Genomic DNA, 12,322 nt, shown 5'->3' on the forward strand with positions numbered 1-12,322 from the left:
AAGTGTGCCTGCGCTCCCGGGTGTGTGGACGCCGCTTTGTTGCCCGCGGGGGGTGGCGGTGGAAGTTGAGGGGTCGGCACTAGCGCTGCGCCGGACCCGCGTCCGCAGCCGTCGCGCTCAGTCCGCCCGGTGGCCTCTAACGTGGGCGTCGCGCCGGCAGCAGCCATGAGCGGCGGCGTGTACGGGGGAGGTGAGTGTGCGCGGCCGCGCCGGCGAGCGCGCCTTTCAGCGCGTGGGGCTGGTAACCGCCGCCCCCAGCTCTCCGCGCCCCGCGGGCCCTTCCGGGGTCCCCCCCGGGTCCCCGGCCTCCCGCCCCGCCCCCGCCCCGCGCTCTGCCCGCCCCGGAGCCCCCCGGGCTCGTCTGTGTCGCGGGCGGTCGGAGTCACCCCTCCCCGCGGCCCCTTCCAGCCTCGGCCCCGCCGCGCGGGTTTCGGGGCGCCCGCCGCCTCGGAGCTGGGCGCACGGGCCCGTCCGCGGGGGCTGCTCGCCGAGCCCCGGCTTTAGCGACCGGCTGCGGGGTCCGTGTCTGCTAGTGGCTCCGCGACTCGTGCTGTCGGGGCGCGCGCGCGCTCTGACTCGGGGGTCCCGGCAGTTTGCAGGCGGGGACTGGGGTGTCGCCGCGGGTGGCTGAGCGAGCCTCGAGGGGTGGGGCTCATGGGGAGGCGGCGGGCGCTCGGGACGCGGCCGCCTCGCCGCCCCGGCTGCCCCCACCTCCCCGCGGCTCCTGCCTGGTCGCGGCCGGCGCGTACCCCAGAGTTACCCGTGGGCGGGCGGCTCGGGGTTACTTCAGAGACGCTTGTCATTTCGGGAGGCTCCCCTGCGGGAGGGTCTGGTGTGGCAGAGGGCCGTGGACCTGGGAGTTATAAAAAACTCCCCATTTATTTAGCACTTGGACTTTTTTTTTAAGATTGATTTATTTATGCGTACAAGAACTGGGGTACAGGCCAGAGGTGCGGGGGGTGAGAGGATTCACCAGAGACAGAGTGGGGAGCAGAACAGGTGGATCTACTGAAATACACTGCTGAGGGGAGCAGCCCGAGAGCCAGGAGAGGTCTGCTGCACCATGTGGGTAGCTCCCTGGCCGGGGATCCAACTCCTGCTGCAGTGGCTGCCAGTAGCTTCATAGTGCTGTGCTTAACCCATGTGGGTTCCTCTCTGGCTGGCCGGGGATAGAACCCTCGATGCAGAGGCTGCGGAATGCTTTGATACACCAGGGAGGCCCAGTAAGCTTTATCCTTAATTCCCTGCTGACATAACAATTACTGGGAACAATTTCTATATTACTTTCTCTTTTTTTTTTTGAAGATTTATTTTTATTTATGCATACAAGAACTGGGGTACAGGCCAGAGGTGCGGAGAGTGAGAAGATTCACCAGAGACAGAGTGGGGAACAGAACAGGCAGACTGACCGAAGTACAGTGCTGAGGGGAGCAGCAGGCTAGACAGGAGAGGTCTGCTGCACCATGTGGGTAGCTCCCTGACCAGGAATCGAACTGTGCTGCAGTGGCTGCGGATAGCTCCATAGGTTGCATCTTAACCCCTTGCGCCACCAGGGAGGCCACTTTGACCTTATTTAGCTCCGTCTGTATACTTACCTTTCCAGTGTCAGGCCCCTCACCCTCATTGGTGGAATGACAGTTCCTACCTGGCAGGTGGTTGTGAAGTTTAAGGGAAGTACTGCTGCACTTTACCTTTCAATTGGGGGGGTCCATGGATCAGCAATTGTCAGCATCGCCTACATGATTTTTAAAAATGCAGAATCCCCAGCTCCACTCTAAATCTACTGAATCAAGAGCCCCAGTTTTTACAAGGTGCCTAGATGAAGCACTGATGATTCATGTTTTGTGGTGTTTCATGAATTGGAGACCCCGGAGACAAATCCAGTGTTGCTTTTGCTATTTTGTCTGGTAAGGATGCTGTTTCTGAAGAGGATGCCATTTGCCAAGTGGGAGATAAAAATAAGGTTTTCCAAAGTTTTTAGTAGTTTTGGGAATGTAGTTTTAGAGTCTCCCCCTTTTTAAAAAAGATTTCTTTATTTATGCATACAAGAACTGGGGTACAGGCCATAGTCGTGGGGGCCGGTGAGAGGATTCACCAGAGACAGAGTGGGGAACAGAACAGGCAGACTGACTGAAATACACTGCTGAGGGGAGCAGCAGGGCGAGTCAGAGAGGTCTGCTGTGCCATGTGGGTACCTCCCTGGTTGGGGATCGAACTTGTGCTGCAGTGGCTGCAGATAGCTTCATCGATTGCTTCTTTATCCCCTTTGTGCCACCAGGAAGGGCCCTAGATCCCTTCTGAGGTCATATTATGACACTTGGGCTCCTCCCTCCCTTTTTTGTCCTTGGTTTCTCAACTATAAGATTATAGTCCATAGTTTCCCATGTTCACTTTGGAGAAACCTAGTGGATCTGCATCAGTTACTTCTCTATCTGAATGAAGTTCTGACAAAAAATTGAATCTGTGTGTCTGCCTCATAGAGCTACCTTTAGGTTTACTGATACAAATAGAAACTGTCCACTGAATGTTTACTTACAAGTCATTGTTTAATATGACTAGGATAAAAATGAACATAGTGGTGCTAGCAGCTAGCATTTATACTGTGTGCTTTTTCATGCACTGCATTTAATACATGTATTCACTCATTTAATCCACAATAACTATGAGATTGGTGTAAATTCTATCGCCATTTTATTGAAGAAGAAAATAAGGTATAGGAAAGATTAAGTAGCCAACCCAAAGTTACTTAACTTCCTAGTAAGTGGAGAGCAAGGATCTTTAAGATGAAGAAAAGGTAAAACTCCCATTAAAAAAAAAGTTTTTCGGTTATTTCTCCAGTCATATTTCAAATAGGTAATACAGCATATTCATGTGTGGTTTAAGTATTCAGAATACAAATCCTGTTTCTCATTTGCTCTGTCAGTGAAAATGTTTCAAAGCCTTCATATATAAAATATATAAAATAGGGCCTCCCCTGGTGGCGCAGCGGTTGAGCGCTGGGCTGTGAAGCTGCCCACAGCCTCTGCAGCACTGGTTGGATTCCCGGTCCCCAGCGAGGGTCCCACATGGTGCCCAGACCTCTCCTGCCACCCACTGCTCCCCTCAGCAGTGTATTTCATCAGTCTGCCTGTTCTGCTCTCCGCTCTCTCTCTGGTGAATTCTCTCACCCTCCCATGCTTCTGACTGTACCCAGTGCTTGTATAAATAAATAAATAAATCTTTTTTAAAAATAATAAAATATATAAAATACTTTAAAACTCATAAAAGTAAGTGTATAATTTTGTGTTTGAGCTACCTCTGTATATCCAGTACATATAGGGGGTCACATTTACCAAAGGGTTTACTGTGAAAGGCAACCAAACCTTTCACCTAAATTTTGTGTATTAATTTTTTAAATTAATAAACAATTTTTAACTTGCTTATGAAATAGTCTTAACTTTAAAATTTATAGCTGTTAGTCTAATAATTATTTCTGTCCATATCTGACAATGATCCTTTATCTTTTGACAAAATGCATTAATTCATGCACATTTCTGTACTTGCTAGCTGGTTTCTGGACCTACTCATCCTTTCATTTCATTTTTTTTTTTTTAAGATTTATTTATTTATGCATACAAGAACTGGGGTATAGGCCAGAGGTGCAGGAGGTGAGAGGATTCACTGGAGACAGAGTAGGGAGCAGAACAGGCAAATAGACTGAAGTATATGCTGAGGGGAGCAGTGGGCGAGTCAGGAGAGGTCTGCTGCGCCTCATCCTTTCATTTCTCATTCATGGTACTCCTCTATATCAAACTCCTTTTTATAATAAAAACAGACAGGTGCACTGTTGGACCAGCTTTGTTAAAGTTAGTTTTATCACTCCTGCCCAATCTCTAACCTAAAAATCATCTTGGCACTCGTGTCCAAACTTCTGAAATCATTAGCCTTCAGTATCACATTGCAGTGTTTTAAGACTAGGTTAGAAAATTGCTGCCGTTTCTCCCGTTTCCTCAGAAGAATCATGTCAGCCTTGAATTTGAAAGCAATTTGCTCTGGAAAAAAAACATCCAAAGCCTCAAAAGAGCAAGGACAGCCAAATTCACTAGAAAGTGCATCCTAATTTTTAAATATCCAGACCTCTGCAATTAAGATGTTAAGCCTACTCTCTCCCTTTGCTATTTTATTTTGGGCGCGTTGATGATTGGTTTTAAACAGTACAAGGTACAGGAAATGTACATATCTCCTTTAATTCTTGGGGAAAAAAGGGAAATGAGCAGATGCAAAATTCTAACTATCAAGAATCTTACTCAAATCAAAACTCCGCTGTTCAGTTTCCTTACTAATTGAAACAGGAAAATAACTTGATAGGTATTTTGTTGTTGTTGTTTCATGAAATGATTATGGTTTTTTTTGAGTGCTTGCTATTCTAGGTATAGCCTCTACGTTCAAGAAGCTCGGTCTTGTAGGCAAATCAGTCATCTAAACAGACCATACTTCATTGATTTGAGTTGTTCATTCCCCCACACCTATGCATTTAAAGAACTGAAGTTGAAGTTTGTCTAATGTTGATGGCACGGCAGAATTTAATTTACAGCATTTTTTTTTTTCTTGGTGCATGATAATAATGGTGCATCTCATAGTTTATAGTGCCTTCAGGTTGATGAGAAATGGTAACTAATGCAATAAGATACTCAGTAATGACAATATATAGAAGGTACAAAGGTAACATAGACAAGAATGTTCTTAAGTCAGTGTGGGGGAGTCAAGAGTTTACAAGAGAGTGGAAGGGACAGCATATGCAAAGGTTAACAGAGTACATGGTGTACATGAAATGGGAAGTGAGATTGTTGCCAGATTGTGCTAGGCCTTGAATATTTAGTGAGTGGGATGATTTGAATTTTATCTTGAAGATCATGAGATACCACTAAAGGGGCCTCCTCTTTTCTTTTCATTGAAGGATTTATGTATCAAAATGTTTAGAATTACAATTTTTTATTAAAGATTTATTTATTTATACAAGAACCTGGGTACAGGCCAGATGTGCGGGAGGGTGAGAGGATTCACCAGAGACAAGAGCGGGGGACAGAACAGGCAGACTGACTGAAATGCACTGCTGAGGGGAGCAGTGGGCAAGACAGGAGAGGTCTGCTGAGCCATGTGGGTCACCTCTGGGGATCGGGAATCTAACTCTTGTTTTAATAGTTGCGGATAGCTTCATCATGCTGATGGTTAGCTCCTTGTGCCACCAGGGAGGCCCTGAGGCATGCTGTTTTGAGTGAAGTATTTTTAAAATAGAATTAGAGGCTTTTCTTTTAATTTGAATGTAAAGAAAAAATTATCAGCTTTCTCCCTCAGCATTAAACTTTAACTCTTGAAAACCTTTGAAATGTGCAATTTTTTTTTTTTTTTTTTTTGCTTGCTACATTTCCTCCTTAATTGCATGGAATATATTAACCATTTAGTGTACTGTCTCTTTCATGATTGTGCCTCTACTGGTGGATAATGTATGACTTGTTATATTTTAATTATAAGTGAATCTTTAGTTTAAGGTATATTTAAAACTAGGGACAAACTAGTAATATGAATATAGTGCCTGTTTTTGATTTTTATGGGACTTTCAAATGTGTTCTCATTTTAAGCAAGTTAAGTATTTTCATGCAAGTTGTTAATATTATCTTTTCATCTTTTAAGATGAAGTTGGAGCCCTTGTTTTTGACATTGGATCATATACTGTAAGAGCTGGTTATGCTGGTGAGGACTGCCCCAAGGTAAGTGTGATGTTTGAGTTGATTAGATATGGAACAGCCATTCATATAACATTAAGCTCATGCAGAAATTCAGAATCAAATATGGTAAAACATTTCAGCTGGGGGAGAAGATTTCCTTGATAAAGCAGGAAAAACTTGTGTATCATGTTTTGACTCTTACAGGTGGATTTCCCCACAGCTATTGGTCTGGTGTTAGAAAGAGATGATGGAAGTACTATGATGGAAATAGATGGCGATAAAGGCAAACAGGGCGGTCCCACCTATTACATAGATACTAATGCCCTGCGTGTTCCGAGGGAGAATGTGGAGACCATTTCACCACTGAAAAATGGAATGGGTATGATGTTTTTGTCTATGGATTTGATTATAGAGTATACATGGTACATTTTACATATAAAATAGTAACTTCTTAGAAGTTGAAAATGAGCTATTTTGTTTTTATTCCACAAGCTGATGTTCCCAGGTAATGAGAATGCAAAATGTATAAAACATGTTCTTTTTCTCAAGAAACTCATAGATAGTGGAAATAAATGTATACAAATATGTGCTAGGTGCTATAATATAGCTATTTTGCTAAACCATGGGATTAGAGAGCAAAGGATTGTTACTTCTTAACTCTGTCATTGGGAGTCAGTGATGGTTTCCACAAAGGAAGGAACTTTTGTACTGAATCTTGATCAAGAAATAAGAATTAGTTTGACAAGGCTAGGGTAAGTAGAGCAAATCAGCATGTGTGAAGAGATGGAATTATGGAAGAACTTACATGTTTATAAAAATGCTGTCAATTACCTTTGGCCTGCAGCATTGGGTGCTTCAGGGCCAGTAACAGGAAAGAGCAGAGCGCAGTTATGAAAGGGCTTATAAACCATGCCCTGGCAACTAAAGCTGATAACATTATAACTAAGGTGGTAACTAAAAGATAACGTCAAAGGAATTTTAACAGAGATGTAAAATGCTCCTGTTTGCCAGCTGAAAAGGTTATTGTAACAGCAATATGAAGACTTGACTGGAGGGGGAGATACTGGAGACAGGAAGACCAGTTAGGGAGGTGAGAGTCCAGATGAGAAAAGAAGTTTTAAACTATAATCCTGATGGCCAAGATCTGAGGGGGATTCAGAGATGTTCTAGCAGACAAATGATACCCAGTGAATGATGGGGTAAAAAGAGAATGAAAATTTTAAAAAGTTGCCTAGATTTTTGATGGGGGTGACTCATATAGACTCTACGCATGGAGATAGGAATAGAAAGGGAAGGAGCAACTTTCATTTAAAAGGCAAGCGTATTAGTGATATCCAGGATCACTCAGGGCCACTTATTCCCTAGAAGGATTCACAAGACTCAGCATATGGTTGTACTCATGGCCAAGATTTATTACACTGCACGGATACAAGGCATAATCAAAGGGAAAAGGGGGGCATGAAGTAAAGTGCAGAGGAAGTCAGTGCAAGCTTTTAAGACTATCTCATAATGGATTCATTCAGGATGTGCTTAATTCTTCCATAGTGAGTTGTAACATGTTTGTTATCTGCCATGGGAGCTCATTAGAGACTCAATACCCAGTTTTTATTCTGGTCTGGCTATGTACGTACTCTGTGCCTACCGTATGCCAGACTCACAGAGGGAAAGAATGTGTTAAGCGTAAATCACAATGTTTTTACAGTGAGCTACTCTTACCATTTAGGGAAAGTTTTATATCAGAGTCTGGGGAAGTATTTACCAGCAGATTTCCCAGATGCCAGCCAAAGGTCAATCTTCAAACAGACCTTTCTCAGGCCTGCAATACTAATTTACTTTTCTTCTGCACAAGTAATGAGGTTGTTATTGAGTTCAAAGTGTTAGAATGTGGGTGGTGATCTAGTGAGCAGGTGAGAAAGATTTTAAGACATGGAGTTGCATTGTTACCCATAAAGAGTTTGGAATAGGAGAAGAGGGTTAGGGATAGTATTCCTTTTGAAAATTTGTTTTATATTTATCCAGTAGTAAAGAGGTGCCCCTGAAGGGGAGAGTGAAAGTGGGGATGTAGTAGGAAATTCAGGATGTTAAAAGAAGAATAAGTTCTGGAAGTCTAGAAGTCCAAGTCTTGTCCTCAGCTGTCACAGTGAGGAAGAGAGAAGAAAGTTATGTACAGTGAAGTTATGTACCAAAGAAGTGAGAAGTTATGTACCAGTGAAGTCCATTGACCAAAAAAAGGTCCTAATAGTCTTGTGGAAGTGTGTTACACAAGTAATGACTTTCTTCTTTGGGCTGTGGCAGAAAAAAAAGATTGTTAATTTTTGAGTAGTTAATAGTGTCTGATAATTTACAGATGTCATGTAAGAGTACCCGAGTGAAGTATTCACTGGATTTACCTTTTAAAAGTTATTAGTGACTTTTGAGAGCAATTTTAATGGAATATTTAGGTTGACACCATATAAAAGACATATTAGTATTGGTTGAGAATAATATAAACTATAATTTTTAAATATCTTGCAGTCTTTTTTATTCAAATATATTGTGAAACATTTTATTTTTTCCATGCTTTTTGGTTTAACTACTAAGAACATAATTCACACAATGAAAACAATCTAAAGTACAATAATGAATTTTATATATATATTAAAGGAAATATATTATGTGCTTATGATTTGGAAGAAATCTTAAACATTTTTTAAGCAGTAGAAATATACAGTTACAAATGGAAATATATAAAGCTTTTTTTTTTTTTTTAAAGATTTATTTTATTTGTACAAGAACTGGGGTAGAGGCCAGAAGGGCGGGAGGGTGAGAGAATTCACCAGAGACAGAGTGGGGAGCCGAACAGGCAGACGGACTGAAAACACTGCTGAGGGGAACAGCGGGGAGACAGGAGAGGTCTGCTGCATCATGGGGAGAGCTCCCTGACCGGTCGGGTATTGAACCTGCGCTGCAGAGACTTTGGACAGCTTCACAGAGCTGCACTTAACCCTCTGCACCACCAGGGAGGCCCCATAAAGACAGCAAAGGAGACAATAACAAAAACAAAGAGAAACCCCACCCACTGGGAGAACATTTTTGCACACAACACTAATGATAAAGGACTGATCACAAAAATCTGCAAAAAGCTGATGAGACTCAACAAAAACAAAGAAAATAATCCAGTCAAAAAATGGGCAGAAGAGCTAAAAAAGAAACTTCTCTGAAGAGGAAATGCAAATGGCCAACAGGCATATGAAAAAATGTTCAACATCCCTTATCATCAGGGAAATGCAAATCAAAACTACAATGAGATACCATCTTACACTAGTGAAAATGGCACATATTAAAAAAACTAGCAACAACAAATGTTGGCGAGGTTGTGGAGAAAAAGGAACTCTCCTGCACTGTTGGTGGGAGTACAAACTGGTCCAACCACTATGGAGAGCTGCATGGAGATTTCTTGACCTACTAAACATAGAGCTTCCATATGATCCAGCAATTCCACTCCTAGGTATTTACCCAAAGGACACAGAAACATCAATTCCAAAGAGCACCTGCACCCCTATGTTTATAGCAGCACAATTTACAATAGCTAAGCTTTGGAAACAACCCAAATGCCCAAAAATAGATGACTGGATCAAGATGTGGTACATATACACCATGGACTATTACTCAGCATTCAAAGAAGATAAACACATGCAATTTGCAGCAACATGGATAGAGCTGGAAGGGATCATGCTCAGTGAAATAAGCCAGAAAGAAAAAGAAAAATACCGGATGGTCTCACTCATAGCAGGAATCTAGAAAACTTAAATAAGGGACCAGGAAAATGAATAACTATAAGAAAGTGAAAATCAAAATCAACAAACAACTATGAAGCAGAGACTCTCTATGGGGGCTGGGGCGTGGGGAAAGGAGGGCTTGTGGTCAAAATAAGGGGGGTGTAATTGTAAGGGGAATATAAAAATAAAATTTAAATAATAAAAAAATAATTTAAAAAAGTCAGATTTAAATCATATATTTATATTTCCCCTCACCATTTTGATTACAAATGGAACCTTTATTAAATACTTAATTGAGTAACATTGTTTTGGTATTTTAGGTCTATTAGGTATATTAATTAAATTTGGGACAGGTCTGGGGCTTGTGATACTGTTGGAGCAGAAGGAACTAAAAAGAGGTTCTAATATCCAGAAGACAAAGATGATCATATAATGTACTTTGTAATGAAGTAGATCTGTAAAGTAGATTCTATAAAAGTATTAATGCTAGATCAAAGAAAGAGTGCTTTATTCATCTTCAACTAAACATTGTTTTCAAAATTAATTTCATATTCTAGTTGAAGACTGGGATAGTTTCCAGGCTATTTTGGACCATACCTACAAAATGCATGTCAAATCAGAAGCTAGCCTCCATCCCGTCCTCATGTCGGAAGCACCGGTGAGACAGACTCTTTTCCAAGTTTCTCCGTGGTTTTTTTTTTTTTTTTTTTTTTACTTTAGGCTTTTTTTCCCCTTACTTTATTTGGTGAATGCCTCTTTGTTCTTTTAAAATGCATAGAAATTCATATTTTGAATTCTGAAACTTAGGAATTAATTTCTAAATACTATACAACTTTTATAATTTCAGTAAACTATTCAGGCAATCAGAAAACATCATAATGGGTTCTGGTGGTTGAAAAAAAAACATTTGATTTTCCTTGGAAAGCCTTTGATTTCCTTGCTCCCCATTTTGGTTTATGAATTGCCCCTTGTGCCTCAAGGGTAATGTATTTACTTTTATACTCAAGTGTTGAACCAGGACAGGAAATTGCTTAAGTCTCCTGTGAAATTTATTTGGTACACGGTCAAAAGGGCCTAAGGAGCTAGCATAATGATAATAAGTGATCAGTATTTTGTTTCACTCTTCATGAATTCCAGTTATAAGGTATAAGCGAGAATTTGGTGGTTTGAAATTTGTATTTAAGATTTTGATTACTAGATTTAAGATTTTACGATGCTTTGTTTATAAGAATCCTCATTTCTATATATTTTGAAAAGTTTATAATCTCTAGAATTCATAACAAGACAGTTTTGCTGATTGCATCATTTTAGTTTTTGTTTAGTCTGCTTATTAAATTTACAAATAAATAGAAAAAAAACAACATTAAAAAACTAGGATTATTTTTCATGGTATTCATTTTTAATGTTTTATGTTAATAAAGTACTGTAATGACTCGAGATAAAACAGCATTTTTGTTTTTAAACAATAAATAACTTGCATTTCTTTTCCCCTCTTCTCAAGTGGAATACTAGAGCAAAGAGAGAGAAACTGACAGAATTAATGTTTGAACACTACAACATCCCTGCATTCTTCCTGTGCAAAACTGCAGTTTTGACAGCGTATCCTTGAAAGAGTAATACTTAGTTTTTCTCTAGAAGTAAGTGTTGTGCTATTAAAAGGTGATGCACCCAGCAAAAGACTTCATCCTATTCTAGCTTGTTCTGAAGTTTGGGCAGCAAGGGATGTGTGCTCTCTTGATTTTTACTTGTCTATTCTAGTATTCCTTGTTGGAATCATGCCGTTATACCAGAAGACAGGAGAGGGAAGTGAGATAGTTAAGCTTCAGTCCTTCTTAACAGGGATTTAAAAATTTTTGTTTTTAGGAGAATGAATAGATGGCAGTGTTTAAGCTGCCTGTCTTCTTAACATTGCTCTTCCTTCCCTCCTATCCAGTACCTTAGAAATATGGAAGTTAGCTATAAATTATTTTAAGATTTAATCACCAGATACTTAATAAGCCTATTAAGGGAAAGATAGAGAAATATTATGTCTTGACCTGAAATAATTTATAATGTATGTATTATTAAAAACTAACAGATTTGTATATAGTACTTTAGAATATAACGTTGGCAAAAGTCATAAAGAAGTATATGATTAATTTGAATTTTTGTATAACAATTGTGGTAGTTGAGTGGAAGAATAGGGTACTCTAACAAACCTTTATAAGAAAATAAAATTTAGTTGCATGATGTGGATGTAATAACCCTGTATTCGAAGTTCCAAGTCTGTTTGGCTGCTTTCTTAGAAGGACTGTATAAACAGAATTGGACATTGATTTATTTATTTATACAATAGCTGGGGTACAGGTCAGAGGCGCAGCAGGGTGAGAGGATTCACCAGAGACAGAGTGGGGAGAACAGGCAGACAAACTGAAAGCACTGCTGAGGGGAGCAGCAGGTGCGCAGCCACACCTTGTGGGAATCTCTCTGGCTGGCCGGGAATCGAACCCGCGTCGCAGAGGCTGCAGACAGCTTCATAGCACTGCGCTCAACGCGCCTCACCACCGGGGGAGGTCCTGTTTCATTTTTTAACTATAGAATATTTCTACTTTAAAAGAAGATAGAATATTATATTGAACCATATCTTCTTTTCTTTAAAACATTTAAAGTTCTTTAAAAAGTTCATTTGAATCAGTGCCCAAACAAGAGTCATACAATATATTTGTTTGATATGTCTTTACTTCTCTTTTAATCTGTGCATTCTCCTTTTACCCCTTTATTTCTCTGGTATTTATTTGTTTAGAGAAGTAGATAGTCCTGTAGAATTTCTCACATTCTGGATTTTGTTGACTAGTGTTCTTACGTTCTTCTGGGCCAGAG

At 40.7% G+C, this 12,322-nt stretch overlaps 1 protein-coding gene across 1 annotated transcript in view; it reads left to right on the forward strand.

The window, feature by feature from the left end:
• ACTL6A (actin like 6A) overlaps positions 1–12,322 on the forward strand; it is a 23,813-nt gene continuing 11,491 nt past the window's right edge. Inside the window, exons 1-5 of the mRNA XM_037525147.1 lie at positions 1–190; positions 5,671–5,747; positions 5,910–6,084; positions 10,021–10,121; positions 10,965–11,062. Of these exons, the coding sequence (XP_037381044.1) occupies positions 166–190; positions 5,671–5,747; positions 5,910–6,084; positions 10,021–10,121; positions 10,965–11,062 (476 nt within the window). The 5' untranslated portion in view covers positions 1–165. The remainder of the gene's footprint in view (positions 191–5,670; positions 5,748–5,909; positions 6,085–10,020; positions 10,122–10,964; positions 11,063–12,322) is intronic.

The sequence above is a fragment of the Talpa occidentalis genome, unplaced genomic scaffold (assembly GCF_014898055.3).
Source record: "Talpa occidentalis isolate TD23 unplaced genomic scaffold, MPIMG_talOcc4v2.1 talOcc4.4, whole genome shotgun sequence".
Lineage (NCBI taxonomy): Eukaryota > Metazoa > Chordata > Mammalia > Eulipotyphla > Talpidae > Talpa > Talpa occidentalis.